Source organism: Trachypithecus francoisi, unplaced genomic scaffold (genome assembly GCF_009764315.1).
Source record: "Trachypithecus francoisi isolate TF-2019V2 unplaced genomic scaffold, Tfra_2.0 Contig00526, whole genome shotgun sequence".
NCBI lineage: Eukaryota > Metazoa > Chordata > Mammalia > Primates > Cercopithecidae > Trachypithecus > Trachypithecus francoisi.
Window position 1 is genome coordinate 12,616 of NW_022680701.1, and position 16,828 is coordinate 29,443.

Below are 16,828 nucleotides of genomic sequence, written 5' to 3' on the forward strand. Positions count from 1 at the left end.
ACGGTTTGCTACATAACCCACTCTACAGGGTACTGCTTCATAATTCGACTTGTTTACATGATCACTTTTATTTATGTCTCTCATTCAGTTTTTATTTTAAAGTACTACATTTTTTGTTTTTTTTTGAGACAGTCTCGCTCTGTCACCCAGGCTGGAGTGCAGAGGCGCAATCTCGGCTCACTGTAAGCTCCGCCTCCAGGGTTCACACCATTCTCCTGCCTCAGCCTCCTGAGTAGGGGGGACTACAGGCATCCACCACCGCGCCCAGCTAATTTTTTTTTGTATTTTTAGTAAACACGGGGTTTCACCGTGGTCTCAGTCTCCCGACCTTGTGATCTGCCCGCCTCGGCCTCCCAAAGTGCTGGGATTACAGGCGTGAGCCACCGCGTCTGGCCAAGTAATACATTTTTAAAGAAAATAAACTCATAGATTTGTTCAATCTAATTTGATTCAAAAACAACTTCTTCGCCTCCCTTTACCCAGAAAGTGTAGACTGATATTCGAAAATTAGGGAAAAAAGCATTCTGGAAGTTAAGAAAACACTAAATCTATTCATGTATCACAAGTAATCCCCTCTGGCCAATCAAGTGTGAGCATATCTCACTACAGTAATACTTTCAGCAAGGACATTTCTTTCTTCCAATAATCCTACAACAGAAGATTATTTTCTTTCATAGTCAATGCATCCCAATTTAAAAATATGAATCTTTGTAAACTTGGAGAAAAGACCACCGTGTTAAGATACTGTCACTGTATAATCCTGCTACTTTCCTATGTCAATCTTTCATGTCATGTAATATTTAAGAAACTTACAAAAAAAAGAATTAAAGTAAAAACAGTTTGGGGAAATGTTTCCTGACCTCCTCAAATACATAAGATAAATCAGCTAGCAATATCTAGATAAACGAACATGTGGTTTAAAAATTTTTTTTTAGCTGGGTGTGGTGACTCACACCTGTAATCAAAGCACTTTGGGAGGCTGAGGCAGGAGGATCGCTTCAGCCCAAGAGTTTGAGATGAGCTTGAGCAACACAGGGAGATCCCATCTCGACAAAAAAAAAAAAAAAAAAAACAGCCGGATGTGGTGGTCCTGTGGTCCCAGCTACTCGGGAGGCTGAGGCAGGAGGATCCCTTCAACCTAGGAGGTTGAGGTTGCAGAGAGCCATGATTACACCACTGCACTCCAGCCCAGGTGACAGAGGGAGCCCCTGTCTCAAAAGAAAAATAAAAGGTAGATAAAATTATTTTTCAATGTTTCCATCTCTATCAGGTTAATAATAAAAGAGAAAACATATGATAAAAAGCTACCTCACACTACCAAAATCAGTAAGAGAGTAGTGACCCACATCTCCAAGAGTACATGTTGGTAGGGCCATGGGGGGCTACAAGAAACCTCACATAAATGGAGAATAAAGAATAAAGAAATAGGTGGGAAGAGGCTCTATAACCCTACAGCCCCCACCTCTAGTAAAACATTTGTCCCAAAAAGCTTACGACCCCACACAAATCCTAAGGCTAATGTAACATCCAGACAGACCATAAACTCTCAGGACAGTCCCTGTACTTACTCCCCATCCCCAGAACACTAATGAACCACTCCCCTTCGGGGGCCTTTTCCCTTTCACGTCTGTCTTGGATTATTGGGGATGAAGTTAGAGAAGTAAGAGCAAAAATGAAGGGGAGGAGAGAAGTAGAGAGATGACAAAAAAAAAAAAATTGGGTTGAAAATATGACCTGTTTCCAGAACCTTTCCCATCCCCAATATTACCATGCAGAGTTCCTAGTGAGTCAAGGTTTATTATGTATCTCAAATCAAAGATGGAAGTTTTGCCTTTTTAAATTAAAAAACAAAAAGCAATGTCGTAGGATGAGAAAGAAGCATACACTTAGTCTACGGCTATTCTATCTATGCAAGATGACTATGAAAAGAACTGAAAAACAATTAGCAAGATTTTCACATCCATTAATGATAGTTCAAACTGGAATTGCTTTAATTCACCTTGCTACTGAATTACTGACATTTACTAGCTGTTACGCTGAATGCCTATATATGTGCCAGGCCTATATATGCATTTTTTTTGAGACAGGGTCTCACTTTATTGCCCAGGCTGGAATACAGTGGTGTGATCACGGCTCACTGCAGTTTCAACCTCCTGGGCTCAAGTAATCCTCCCACCTCAGCCTGCTGAGTTGCCAGGACTACAGGTTTTGTGCCACCATGCCCAGCTAATTTAGTTTAATTTTTTTGTAGACATGTGGTCTATGTTGTCCAGGTTTATACACACTTTTTATGTATAGGCACTTTTATGTAAATTATCTCCAAATCACTCCATGATGTGGGTATTGTTACCTTTAAGGTCATGTATGTAGTGAGTGGCCAACCCGAACCTAGATTATCAGAATCTACCAACAGCACACTTCCCATTATGGCATGTCGCAACTGAAAATACTATACAGTTTTAAATATCAATATGATTCTTGGTTGGATTTTTTTCCCTTCTTTTAACATCTTCAAATATTCTCAAGTTGAAGAAGCTTCTAACAACGCCAAAAAAAGGAATACCATCTGTCAGAGGCCTGTCCAGAGACAAAATTCCACGAGTCTCTTGGGTAAAGATCAATCACTGTTATTCCCACAACACAGAAGGCATCTTCAGGTTTCTTCTTTTTCAAGAACTTCAGGATGTCTCCTATTTAAAAAGAAATAAATAAATGTATGAGTGTATAGTATATACATATGCTTCCTTTACTCGGTTCAAATTGCAAAGTTGTGTAATTCACCTGCATGAATTTGTAGGTTTTGTGTGTTCTCATTGACTCTAAAGGAACACTTTGTTGCGGAAACAGGAACTGGTTCTAGGAGTTTTACTCTCAAGCCATAGAAATATGCTTTACAGTAGCCCGTGAGCCATTTCATATATTCTTCACTGATAATTCTGGTGTTTCCTAGAGAGCCTATAATATGGAAGAACATTTAAAAACAGACTTTAAGATGATTATTCAGTGTTTACCCAGTCTATGAGTAAGAGGATTCAAATTAGAAACAAAACCAACTCTAAATTTTCAATACACCTTTATCATTCATTGGTGTTGCTATGAATTAAAAGGAAACAAAATGTTCTAGGTCAGTTTGGCTACAAAACTTGTACCGTCGCAATGAATATCAAAAATGATCCTAAAACAGCCCATCTGAATCAGACCAATAGCCCGGACTATTCCTGACAACAGCGCCATTGCAAAACCAAATCAAAACCAGCACATTACCAGTATTTACCAATGGACTGTATATAAATGCTGCATTTGTCTGAAGAGGGTGTCTTTCTGTAAGGATCACTGAAGAACTGTTCAAAGACTTGGGGGACCTCAGGGTGGGAGGTGATCCAATCTGATGGAGAATGCAAGGTAATGGGTCCAAAGAGATCACTGGCTGGCTGGAAGGCTTCATTCATTAAACGCTGTTCCCCAGCATCTAATTTCTCATACTGTGACACAAGCACTGGGTTCTTTGAGATGAGGGCTGTTTTTAGTGTCTGTTCGGAGTGCCGTACTATTTGCATCTAACAAAGAAACACAAGTAGTCAAATATAAAAATACACATCCATATTGGGTACTTTACCTATCCTCCATATACAGCTCTGATGTCTCCCTAGAATGAAATGACTGATTGCTAATGCTTTAGAGTGGTCACACTTAAGAGTGGTTTCCTCACGTCCAATCAATTTCTTGGGGATCTAAGAAATTAAAAAGAAGATCATGAAATCTATTCCTCCATCTCATATGGAACCCGCTCCCATTACAAAAACGAGTGGTGGCCAGGCTTGGTGGCTCATGCCTGTAATTTCAGCACTTTGGAATAGAAGGACTGCTTGAGGCCAACAGTTTGAGAACAGCTTGGGCAACATGGTGAGACCCTGTCTCTACAAAAAATTTAAAAATTCCCTGGGCATAGTGGTACACACCTGTGGTCCTAGCTACCAGGAAGGCTGAGGTTGCAGTGAGCCATGATCGTGCCACTGTGCTCCAGCCTAGGCAAGAGTCCAAAACAAACAAATAAAACCTCATGGTGATCATAGGAGCAGGACCTCACACCCAATTTCCTTTGTTCAGGGAATAATAGTATTAGCCTGGCACGGTGGCACACGCTTATAATCCCAGCACTTTGGGAGGCCAACGCAGAAGGACTACTTGAGCCTAGGAGTTTGAGATCAGCCTGGGCATCATGGCAAAATCCCGTATCTACAAAAAAATTAGCCGGGCATGGTGGTGTGCACTTGTAGTCCCAGCTACTTGGGAGGCTAAGGTGGGAGGATCATCTGAGCCCAGGAGGTCGAGGCTGCAGTGCGCCGTGATTGTGCCACTGCACTCCAGCCTGGGCAATAGAGACTCTGTCTCAAAAAACAATATTATGAATTAACTCATTAGTGCCACATGAAAAATACTCACCGTTTCTAATATGACTCAAAGATCTTCAACATCAAATAAAAACAAAACTAATGTAAGCCCTATCAATTCTGCAATTTAACTGTAGGCTGAGAAACTACAGCTTAGCCACTGAAGTTTACGGCCTCAAAGTCACATCACATTAGGGAAGACATTAGATGACTAATCAAAAGCCAGACTCACAATGACAGGTTTCTTCCATTCACATCGTGTTCCCATGTAGAGCTTTCATCCTTCCTCTTGAATGGGTCAGATGTTCCGCCACGAGGCTTTTTGAATTAGACAAGGAAAAAACCGAACATCTGTCCGGATCACCTCTGTCATATTTTCTAATTATCTAGATTTTGCCAGTTTAATGATAGACGACTGATGGGAAAACTTAAGCTAATGTTGTTCCGATTGAACCTCTGAATTCTGGGGTTGAAGAGGCTGGTTGAAATTCCAGATCAAATGTCTCTATACTCAAAGCTCTGATATGAGCATAGGCTCATCCTCACTCCCACACAACTGGGCTGAAATCTGACTTCTACAGGACAAAATATAAAACAAGATGTACCTTCCTGTAGTCTACGTACCTTGATGAGGAAGGAAGGCTCCCATGGAAGCTTTTATCTTACAAGGACGGCCACGTCTAGGCCTGGCCGGAAATAAGTTGTGGAGTGTGCCTTCATCTTAATATTAACGAAGGCAGTGTGAAAGGTCAGGAGGCCTCCTCTTGCCTCCCAAGCCTAATCTAGGGAAGCTGCGGGAGAAGATGGTCTGGGGGCGCATAATATGGTCACTGCAGTGGGCTGGAGGCCTGGGATGCTTTGGTCCCAAAACCAGAACATCCCGGGCAAACCAGGAGGAGCTGGCCACCCTGGTTGGTGGCCTATAGCAACTCGCACTGTGGGCTCCGGTCTGTGCAGGCACAACCCAGTCTCCGGCTGGGGGTGGAGTAGGGGTTCCCCGGGTACTCTTGCTTCGCCTCTTCTTCCCCCAGGAGCCTCTGGAAAGGCCTCCCTGGCTCCCCAGAGGCGCTCCGCCCCCGCAGTCCCCGCGGCTTCCGTCACGTCCACCCCTCCCACATCCTCAACCCTCTCCACCGACCGCGACTGGCCCCCGCCTCTACGACCCGGCTGCCCCGCCTAGGGTTCCCGGCCCAGCTCTGACAGCACCCGCGAAAGGCCCTGACTCAACAATCCTCGACCCCACCCACCCGCGACTGCTCTCACGCGCGTGCCCGCCCGCACTACGCCACGCCACGCCCACTGGCGCCACGCCCCTCGCGCCACCCGCCGCGCCGCTCCGTCTCGCACGCCCTGTGAGCCCCGCCCCACTCGCGACCCGCCCGCGCCACGCCCCTGAGCGCGCGGCCCTCCTGGGCAGGCGCAGAGCTGGAGTTCGGTGGCTGCGGCCCGCCGGCCTCTTCCAGAGTCGCGATGGGGCTACAACCCCAAGCCTTCGGCCCCCTCAGTCGCCAGTTCCCTACCTGCCCTCGCGGGGACTGCGCCGCCTGGTTTTCGAGAGCCACAGACGCGCCCGCGTCGCCGGGGTTGCCCGTGTGGGACTGCTTGACAGGCCGCGGGTTTGAGAGGCGTCCAGGCGTGACGAATGCAACCAGCGTGGCCCCAAATGAGTTGGCGGCCGCCACAGGTTGATGTAGAGCTGCGGCGCTCCCCGGGGCCGTCACCCGCAGGACTTTCCCTTCTTTATTTGTTGGGGGCGGCCGAGGCTGGAACCCAGACGCTCAAGTGTGGGGCGCGCCCTCGTGCAGTTCCTGGCGCTCCGAGGCCGAAACCCGGATGCCAGGAGGGGCAGTGAGGTCGGAAAGGCACCGCGGGGCCTGCCTTAGGGCTGTGCTAGCTCTGTGGCATCGGGTGAGACGTTCAGTCTCTCTGGGCCTCGCCATTCTCTTTTTCTTCTTCTTTACTTTTGTGTTTTGTTTTGTTTTTGAGATGGAGGCTCTCTCTGTTGCCCAGGCTGGAGAGCAGTGGTGCGATCTCGGCTCACTGCAACCTTTGCCTCCTGGGTTCAAGCGATTCTCCTGCCTCAGCCTCCCCAGTAGGTGGGACTACAGGTGCCCACTATCACGTCCGGCTAATTTTTGTATTTTTAGTAGAGATGGGGGTTTCACCATATTGGCCAGGCTGGTCTCGAACTCCTGACCTCAGGTGATCCGCCAGCCTTGCCCTCCCAAAGTGCTGGGATTACAGGCGTGGGCCACCGCGCACAGCCTAGGGCCTCGCCATTGTCATCTGGAAGACGAGAGGACTCCCTTCGGCCTTGGGAATGTGGGGGCTCAAAGCACGCGGTCCCAGGACACTCTCCTTTACAGCCCCTGATGCATCCCAGCGCCCATCAGGCCTTAGGACACGGTGGATTGCCAGACTTGGTAATGCCACTGACTGATCCCAGTTACAAGTCGCCACCTCACCAGCGTCCCCTCTCCCTTTGAAGTTGGCCTTTAAACAGGCCTCTACCCCCACACCCACCTTCCTATCCGACTCAGTTCCTTCTTTACCAGTTTATGCCACGATCCGTTGGTCCTAGCAGCTTCCTAAAAGCAGCCCTGGGGAAGCCCAATTCCATTACAAACCTGTTTCCCCAAACCTCCCACTGGTTCACTTCCAAGACCTCACCTTAAGGGACACCCAGCTTCCTTCCCTGGACACTTACTTCCTTCCCACACTTTCCTCAAAAATACTAAGCCCTTGTTTTTATTTTCCAGCTATTGTACTTTCGCTACAAAAGTAACCTCTTATTTATTTAGAGACCGAGTTTCACTCTTGTTGCCCATGAATGGAGTGCAATGGCTCGATGGGGATCTCGGCTGGCCGCAACCTCTGCTCCCTGGGTTCAAGCGATTCTCCTGCCTCAGCCTCCTTAGTAGCAGGGACTACAGATGCCCACCACCACGCCTGGCTAATTTTTGTATTTTTAGTAGATACGGGGTTCCACCATGTTAGCCAGGATAGTCTCGATCTCCTGACCTCGTGATCCACCTGCCTCAGCCTCCCAAAGTGCTGGGATTACAGGCGTGAGCCACCGTGCCTGGCCTTTTTTTTTTTTTTTTTTTTTTTTTTAAATAAAGACAGATTTTCACCCTGTTGCCCAGGCTGGTCTGGAACTCCTCAGGTGATACACCTGCCTTGGTCTCCCACAGTGCTGGAATTACAGGGGTGAGCCACCACGCCCGATCTGAGTTCTTTTCAAGTCAAGCCATTTTACCATCCTCTGGATTTTCCTCATCCTCATTCTCCTTCCCAGTCTCCAGGAAAGACAGGCACATTTTCTTGATGACTTCAGCACTTCTAACCCCTTGTTGGCTCTCCTTAGAGGACATTAACTCTGTGTGTTTGAACCTTTCAACTTCGAGGATCTCCTCATCCCTTCCTTATTTGTTCACCCTTCTGGATCATGAAATCTCCAAATTTGTCTTTTGAACCCAGTGCCCATATCCACCCTCACCTGAACCCATTCTCTAATAAAATGGATTCGCACCATGACTGTTCTCAAAGTTTGAAACCGAGAATACTGACGCGGCACTCCTGCTTCAATGCTTGAGAAGTCGTGGGCTTTCTCCCAAGTGCCTTTTGACTGGGCGCCTATCTCCCGACAGCCTGAGGTGGTGTAGTGCTTGAATCCTAAAACCCCCACTTACTAGCATGGGACCTGTGCCAGTTACTTGACCTCTTTTTCATCTCTTCACTAGTTTGTAAAACGGAGACAATAACAGCAAATCTTTTTTCATTATTATTATTATTTGATGCGAAGTCTTGCTCTGTCACCCATGCTAGAGTACAGTGGCGAGATCTCGACTCACTACAACCTCTGCCTCCTGGGTTCAAGTGATTCTCGTGCCTCAGTCTTCCGAGTAGCTGGGATTACAGGCACGCACCACCACACCTGGCTAATTTTTGTATTTTTAGTAGAGACGGGGTTTCACCATGCTGGCCAGCCTGGTCTTGAACTCCTGACCTCAGGTGATCCACCTACCTCGGCCTCCCAAAGTGCAGGGGTTACAGGCGTGAGCCATCGTGCCCCACCTACAGCACATCTTAGCAGAATTTTAGGGATCAAATGAGTCCCTTTGGATATTGTGCCTGTTTTTGACTGAACGGCTGGCTGTCTTCTGATATCCTGAGTGGCTTCTTTAGCTTAGTTGTCACCTCTTCTATAGCCTCATCCCGCCTCATGACAAGACTTCTCTTCTGCCTGTTCATTGTCTTGTGTGTACATAATAATACTGCAGTCGTCCTTGTCACAGTGATTGTAACCTATTTCTTACATGTCACCCTTACTCAACTGCGAGATGCTTGAGGGTAAAGACTCTCGTACGAGGTGTCTGAAGCATAAAAGGTATTCACTAGATTTTCATTCAGTTTTTTTTTTTTTTTTTTTTTTTAGATGGAGTCTCACTCTGTCACCCAGGCTGGAGAGCAGTGGCGTATCTCAGCTCACTGCAAGCTCCGCCTCCTGGATTCTTGCCATTCTGCTGCCTCAGCCTCCCGAGTATCTGGGACTACAGGCGTCCGCCACAACGCCTGGCTAATTTTTTTGTGCGTTTTTAGTAGAGGCGGGGTTTCACCATATTAGCCAGGATGGTCTCGATCTCCTGACAGTTTTTGGTATTCATTAAAAAGAACTTCATTTTGCATTTAAACTGTTTAAATTTCTGAATCATGAACTTTGTATTTGCTCAAAAATTTTAGGATAGCATGTTTCTGCATAGTCTAATATTTATTTTTTTAAAAAAACTGACCAGGCATAGTGTCTCATGCCTATGATCCCAGCACTTTGGGAGGCTAAGACAGGAGGATCACTTGAGCCTAGGAGTTCTAGACCAGCCTGGTCAACATAGGGAGACCCCATCTCTAAAAAAAAAAAAACCCAAAAAAAACCTGGTGTAGTGACACATGCCTGTAGTCTCAGCTCCTTGGGAGGCTGAGGTGAGAGGATGGATTGAGCCTGGGAGGTTGAGGCTGATTCACAACACTTCAGCCTGGGCAATAGAGTGAGACCCTGTTCAAAAAAATAAATAAATAAACACCTTAGTGCTTGGGGGGGTTAGGTTTTGTTGTGTTTTTTTTGTTAGAAGAAAAAGACACTTTCCCTTACTAAGATATTTTTGCCTGTTAACTACTACGCAGTTGCAGACTGAACCATAGACTGGCTACATTTCAAAGAGCACTACAAATTCTGATATTTAGAAATGAGTGAATATGCCAGGGGTCCAAGGTTGGAAAAGAAAGTTGGTAACAACATTAGAAGGTGGCAGAAAGCAGGAAAGAAATGTAACATATATGGCAGATGAAGGGTTTTAAAATAGCTTTTATGTATCAACACGGAAAAGATAAACACCATGACATAAAAATGAGCAAAAAATATGAACCATATAATCCGAATAGTCCATTAACATTCATGTGTTCAATCAAGTTGAATGAACTCAAATGAAAACCACTCTAATAATTTTTTCTTACCTGCTAATTTGGCCAAACTGTTTATTTTGAAATAATTTCAAGCTATCAGAAAAGTGGCAAAAAAAAAAAAAAAAGTGGCAAAAATATAAAGAATCCCTACCTTCGGGGCCGGGCGCGGTGGCTCACACCTACGATCCCAGCACTATGGGAGGCTGAGGCAGGCAGATCATGAGGTCAGGAGATCCAGACCGTCTTGGCTAACACAGTGAAACCCCATCTCTACTAAAAATATAAAAAATTAGCCGGGTGTGGTGGTGGGCACCTGTAGTCCCAGCTACTCCGGAGGCTGAGGCAGGAGAATGGCGTGAACCCGGGAGGTGGAGCTTGCAGTGAGCCAAAATCGCACCACTGCACTCCAGCCTGGGCGACAGAGCGAGACTCCATCTCAAAAAGAAAAAAGAAAAAGAAAAAGAATCCCTACCTTCTTTTCACCCAGATTCCCCAGTACTTAACATTTTACCTCATTTCTTTATCATTCTCATTCTTTCTCTGTCTTTATCTCTGTCTCTCTCTATATGCAAATGTACATTGTTTCCCTGAACTATTTGACAGTAAATTGCAGGCCAGGCCCGGTGGCTCACGCCTGTAATCCCAGCACTCTGGGAGGCTGTGGTGGGTTGATCACTTGAGGTCAGAAGTTCGAGACCAGCCTGGTCAACATGCTGAAACCCATCTCTACTAAAATTTAGTGGGATGTGGTGTTGCATTCCTGTAATCCCAGCTACTTGGGAATCCCAGCTACTTGGGAGGCTGAGGCAGGAGAATCGCTTGAACCCAGGAGGTGGAGGTTGCAGTGAGCTGAGATCATGTCACTGCACTTCAGCCTGGGCAGCAGAGCAAGACTGTGTCTCCAAAAAAAAGTAAATTGCAGACATGATGCCCTGCACTCCTAAATACCTCAGAGCATATTCCCAAAAATCAAGCACTTTTTTTTTTTTTTTTTTTTGAGACGGAGTCTCACTCTGTGGCCCAAGCTGGAGTGCAGTGGCCGGATCTCAGCTCACTGCAAGCTCCACCTCCCGGGTTCACGCCATTCTCCTGCCTCAGCCTCCCGAGTAGCTGGGACTACAGGCGCCCGCCACCTCGCCCAGCTAGTTTTTTGTACTTTTTAGTAGAGACGGGGTTTCACCGTGTTAGCCAGGATGGTCTCGATCTCCTGACCTTGTGATCCACCCGTTTCGGCCTCCCAAAGTGCTGGGATTACAGGCTTGAGCCACCGCGCCCGGCCACGTTTTCTTAAGTAGTCACAGTACAACTAAAACATGAGTCCATACTGACATTTCCAATTCCAGTCCAGCCTGACACCACAGAGTTCATTCATTCTAGCCTTCCGTTTTTCCATATATATGATGTCCTTCATCAGTAGAGAGAAACCTGGCTCCTCTTATTCACAATTTATTTATTTATTTGCTCTGTACTAGAATATGTACTTAAAATAATTTCAGAATTCCTAATCCATAGCACTGCAGGAAAACAATTTTACCAATTAGTATGTGTTAAGGTTCTTTACAGCCAGAGGATATATATTAAAACACTGTGTTCAAGTTACCTACGTGAGTTAGTTCTTCCCCTTCCCAATTCTGCCCTTCAGTGTAGTATTGTTATTAACATGAAATATAGTTTGGTTCATTTATTTTTGTTTGCATTCCGTTTTACAAATTTGCCCCCAACCTTGATCTTTTTTTGATTGTGTGATACATTAACATGGCTACTAAAAAGTTGTATTTGATGATAATGTCCAATGATGGTAGACTTTGCTGGTGGAACTGTGTATAAACAGGTCGAATCTTTCTGGTGAACAACCCGACATGGAGTATTAATAGCTTTTAAAATGTTCATACCCATTGACCCAATAAGAGATCTCACAGACTTAAGGTTAAGGATAGTCACCAAAATATTATTTATAATTATAAAAATTAGAAACAATGAAAATATCCAGCTATTGGAGACTGGAAAAGCACAAATTACTAATCAAAGACCATAAATTACATGTACATTCATATATTAGAATACTAAGCATCTATTTAAAATCATTTCTCAGCTGGGCACAGTGGCTCATGCCTGTAATCCCAGCACTTTGGGAGGCTGAGGCAGGCTGATCACCTGAGGTCAGGAGTTTGAGACCAGCCTGGCCAACATGGCGAAACCCGGTCTCTACTAAAAATACAACAATTAGCCAGGCATGATGGCACACGCTTGTAGTTCCAGCTACTCAGGAGGCTGAGGCAGGAGAATCGCTTGAACCCAGGAGATGGAGGTTGCAGTGAGCTGTGGTCACCCCCCTGTACTCCAGCCTGGGTGACAGAGCAAGACTGTCTCAAAAAAAAAAAAAAAATCATTTCTCAAAGACAGTAGTGATCTAGAGAAATGCTAAAGGGAAATAAAGTGTGACACAGAAACGTTTACACATTGCAATTTTTTTTTTTGGAGATAGGATCTCACTCTGTCACTCAGGCTGGATGGAGTATAGTAGTGTGATTACGGCTCACTGCAGCCTGGACCTCTCAGGATCAGGTGATTCTCCCACCTCAGCCTCCCAAGTAGCTGGGATTACAGCTATGCACCATTACACCTGGCTAATGTTTTATATTTTTTGTAGAGACGGGGTTTCACCATGTTGCCCAGGCTTGTTTTGGTGTTGAACTTCTGGGCTCAAGCCATCTGCATGCCTCCATCTTCCAAAGTGCTGGGATTACAGGCATTAGCCACTTTGCCTGGCCTATACACCTTATTTTTGTTTTAAAAAGATGTGCTTGCCGGGCATGGTGGCTAATGACTGTAACCCCAGAACTTTGGGAAGCTGAGGCGGGCAGATCATCTGAGGTCAGGGGTTCGAGACCTGCCTGGCCAACAAGGCGAAACCCCATCTCTACTGAAAAATACAAAAATTAGCTAGGCATGGTAGCACATGCCTGTAATCCCAGCTACTTGGGAGGCTGAGGCATGAGAATCACTTGAACCTGGGAGGCAGAGGTTGCAGTGAGCCAAGATTGCGCCACTGCACTCACTCTGTGTCCAAAAAAAAAAAAAAAAGTGCTGATAAGTAATAATCTGTGAATAATGAGATATTTGGTGGTTTTGATTTCTCTTTCTCTCTCCTGGTTTACTTATTAATTTGCCTTTTCCAAACTTTCTATAATAAGTATTATTAATTTTACAATCAGAAAGCAATTTAACAAGTCAGTAGTGTATTAATATTTAGGCATTCCTAAATATACAAATGACCCTTGAGCATAACAACTTCTACATGCTTTTTAGGTGGTTCCCTGCCTCTGTCTTTCTGCCTAGGCTTTCAACTGCTCCGCAATCTATTTTTTCTATGGTCTCTGAATTTTACTTACACCAACACACCACTAACTAGAGATTCACTTAGATTAACAATCAAGCCATCATTTGTCTTCCTAATTTGTTGACTTTATTTTAAAATTACTATATGGACCGGGTGCAGTGGCTCACGCCTGTAATCTCAGCACTTTGGGAAGCCAAGGCAGGCAGATCACTTAGGTCAGGAGTTCGAGACCAGCCTGGCCAATGTGGCGAACCCCCGTCTCTGCTAAAAAAACAAAATGAAACAAACAGACAAAAAAACAGAAAATTAGCCAAGTGTGCCAAGTGTGGTGGCACACACCTATAGTCCCAGCTACTTGGGAGGCTGAGACAGGAAAATCACTTGAACCCGGGAGGCAGAGGTTGTAGTGACCCAAGATCACACCACTGCATTTCATGAAGCCTGGATTATAGAGCAACACTCAGTCTCAAAAAATAAACAAATAATAAAATTACTATATGTATGAAAATGTTCCAAGTATACATTTTTAAAAGCTAAGAAGTACTAAAAGCATTGTAATGAAAAGTAATAGTCCCCACCCCATAGGCCAGCTTCCTAGAGGCTACTGTTCTCAACCCCTTGGCTGTTTTTTCTGGTATTTATCTCCATGTTTCTCAACAATGTGTATATAGTGAGATTTCTTGATCTTTTAATTTTAGGTAGCATCTGTTAATTTATTGCCATGAGAGATGAGGACTTAACTTTCATACATCATACTTTCCACCTCTCATTCCTCTTGTGATTATATCACACATTTTGGTTGAATCTGGTGGTCAATGTTTACATTCTGATGATTATGCAAACATTGTACACTACAGAGCCAAGTAGTGTACTATGACCATGCTTTCTTTCTTGTAGAACCTCTTTATTTTTGCCTGGAGTTAATCATCACTTGATTTCTATTATTTATTTTCTTTAAAAAAACTATATAATATGCATGTGCCTCATTTTTTATGATTCTCTGATTCTTTACTTTGTCTTTTAATGCTTCTCTACATGGCCCATGCACACTGGTTACATTTTTTTTCTGGGTACTTTCATCTCCCCATTCCTATCTGTACTGGTCGTCCATGGGCCTACTGCATAGCTGTTTCTAGGACTGCAACTACACTTTGCTCTGTTGGATCCCCTGTTTCTTAAATTATTAAATTCTGTGTCTTCCTCTTTCCTGGCTTATTTCTTTGGTTTCAGTAGCACATCCCCAGAACCTTCTGGAATAAAGGTACATAAATACTTTGAGATCTTTGACATCTGAAAATGTTTTTATTCTGCCCTCATACTTGACTGAGAATTTATTGAGTTGGTGTGGAATTCTAGACTGCAAATCATTTCCCCTCAGAATTATAAATAGTTTGCTCCAGTTTCTTCTGACTTCCAGTGTTGCTACTGAGATGTTCAATGCCATTTTGATTCCTAGTCCTTTGTATGTTATCTGTTATTTTTAGGAAGATTTTAGGATCTCCTTTTTATCCTTAGAGTTCTGAGGGGTTATAAAGATGTGCCTTAGCCTGAGCCTTTTTTCCCATTCATTTTGTGGCTCACTTAGCAGGCCCTTCGATACTGAGACTCTTATCCTTTCATTCTGAGAAATTTTCTGGTATTTTTAAAAATAATTTCCTTCCCTCCATTCTTGCTGGATGTTGGACTTTCAGAATAGATCCTCAAATGTTCTTATCTCTCACATTGTTCCATCTTTTTGTACTATGTTCTGAAGTTTTTATCAATTATTTTCTTTTTCTTCTTTTTTCTTTTTTTTTTTTGAGACAGAGTTTTGCTGTGTCGCCCAGGCTGGAGTGCAGTGATGTGATATCAGCTCACTGCAACCTCCACCTCCTGGGTTCAACCAATTCTCTGCCTCAGCCTCCCTAGTAGCTGGGATTACAGACCCCCACCACCACGCCTGGCTAATTTTTTTTTTTTTTATATTTTTAGTAGAGATGGGGTTTCACCATCTTGGCCAGGCTGATCTTGAACTCCTGACCTCGTGATCCACCCGTCTCGGCCTCCCAAAGTGCTAGGATTACAGGTGTGAGCCACGGCACCCAGACTTTCTCAATTACTTTCTATCTTTTCTTTTGAATACTTACTTTAAACTATTCTGCTTTTTCATAGCCAAAATTCCTTTCTTATTATGATTATTTTATTTTGCACCCTGCTATGGTTTGAATGTCTGTGTCTCCCCAAAATTTATATGTTGAGACCTAACCCCCAAGTGATAGTATTTGTAGATGGGAACCTTTGGGAGGTGATCAGGTCATGAGAATGGAACCCTTATGAATAGTATTAGTGCTTTTATAAAAGAGACCCGGGCTGGGCGCGGTGGCTCAAGCCTGTAATCCCAGCACTTTGGGAGGCTGAGACGGGCAGATCACGAGGTCAGGAGATTGAGACCATCCTGGCTAACACAGTGAAACCCCATCTCTACTAAAAAATACAAAAAACTAGCCAGGTGAGGTGGCGGGCGCCTGTAGTCCCAGCTACTTGAGAGGCTGAGGCAGGAGAATGGCGTGAACCCGGGAGGTGGAGCTCGCAGTGAGCTGAGATCCGGCCACTGCACTCCAGCCTGGGCACAGAGCAAGACTCCGTCTCAAAAAAAAAAAAAAGAGACCCTAGGGAGAGACCCTAGGGAGCCAGTTCACCCCTTCTGCCACGTGAGGCCACTGCAAGAAGACACTATCTCTGAACCAGAAAGCAGGCCCTCTCCAGACACCAAATCAGTGCCTTGATCTTTGATTCCAGTCCCTAGAACCGTGAGAAATAAATTTCTGTTGTTTATAAACCACCCAGTGTATCATATTTTGTTATAGTATCCCAAACAGTCTAAAATACATCCTCTCATGGATAAAATGTCTCATTGATAAAATGTCTTTTCTTATTTCTCTATAGATAGTAACTGTACCACTTTTAAAGATTTGTTCTGTTGTTTCCTCTCTTTTGGTCTCTTTGTTTCATGTTAGAACTTTCCATAAACATCTGGTAATCTTTGGCTATCTGTTAAGATTTCATTATGAGGCACAAAAAAACTGGTGGACGGTTCTGTGTGCATGAATGTGGCTTATTCTCAGAGGCAATTTCGCAGATAATCAGCTTATTCACTGAGGGGAGTCTCCCCAGTGTCTGAACCTGAAAGTCTTCTCTGTGACCATCCCATTTTTTTCCAGAGTAGGATCGTTTCCTAACTGACTGCCAGTGTTCCGGAAGCAGGTGCAGTAAAGAGCCTAAGAGTCCCACTAATGTGTGCGTGAAAATGAATCCTTAGTCACCTTGTTCATCCCTAACCCATACTGCCCGACAAGGACTCTCAAGTCTCACAACTAATTCTTTTTAACATGAGAAGATATTAAGGGTTAAGAGGTTCTCCGTGATTCACCTACTAGTGTGAATTCATATCTGCTCCTTTTGCTTTTCCCCTGGCCCTTAGCTGATATCAACTGCCCTGAGGAAATGGAAGTCTGATTGGTCAGGAAGCAGGAATAAGTGGGTAATTTGGGGTCCCAGACCCCCCTCAGCAGGCAAGCAGCCCAGAGGTGGGTAAAGTACATTAGGAGAGGGTGCTGCAATCCAGGGACTAGGGCCCTGGACCTGGACACCAAAAGGG

The 16,828-nt window shown here is 44.7% G+C and overlaps 1 protein-coding gene across 1 annotated transcript in view; it reads right to left on the reverse strand.

The window, feature by feature from the left end:
- Positions 1-16,828, reverse strand: part of LOC117085142 (archaemetzincin-2) — a 39,196-nt gene that overhangs the window by 6,201 nt on the left and 16,167 nt on the right. The window contains exons 2-5 of the mRNA XM_033213758.1: positions 4,624-4,709; positions 3,275-3,557; positions 2,782-2,955; positions 2,573-2,690 (exon numbers count right to left, since the gene is read on the reverse strand). Coding sequence (XP_033069649.1) covers positions 2,573-2,690; positions 2,782-2,955; positions 3,275-3,557; positions 4,624-4,659 — 611 coding nt within the window. The 5' untranslated portion in view covers positions 4,660-4,709. The remainder of the gene's footprint in view (positions 1-2,572; positions 2,691-2,781; positions 2,956-3,274; positions 3,558-4,623; positions 4,710-16,828) is intronic.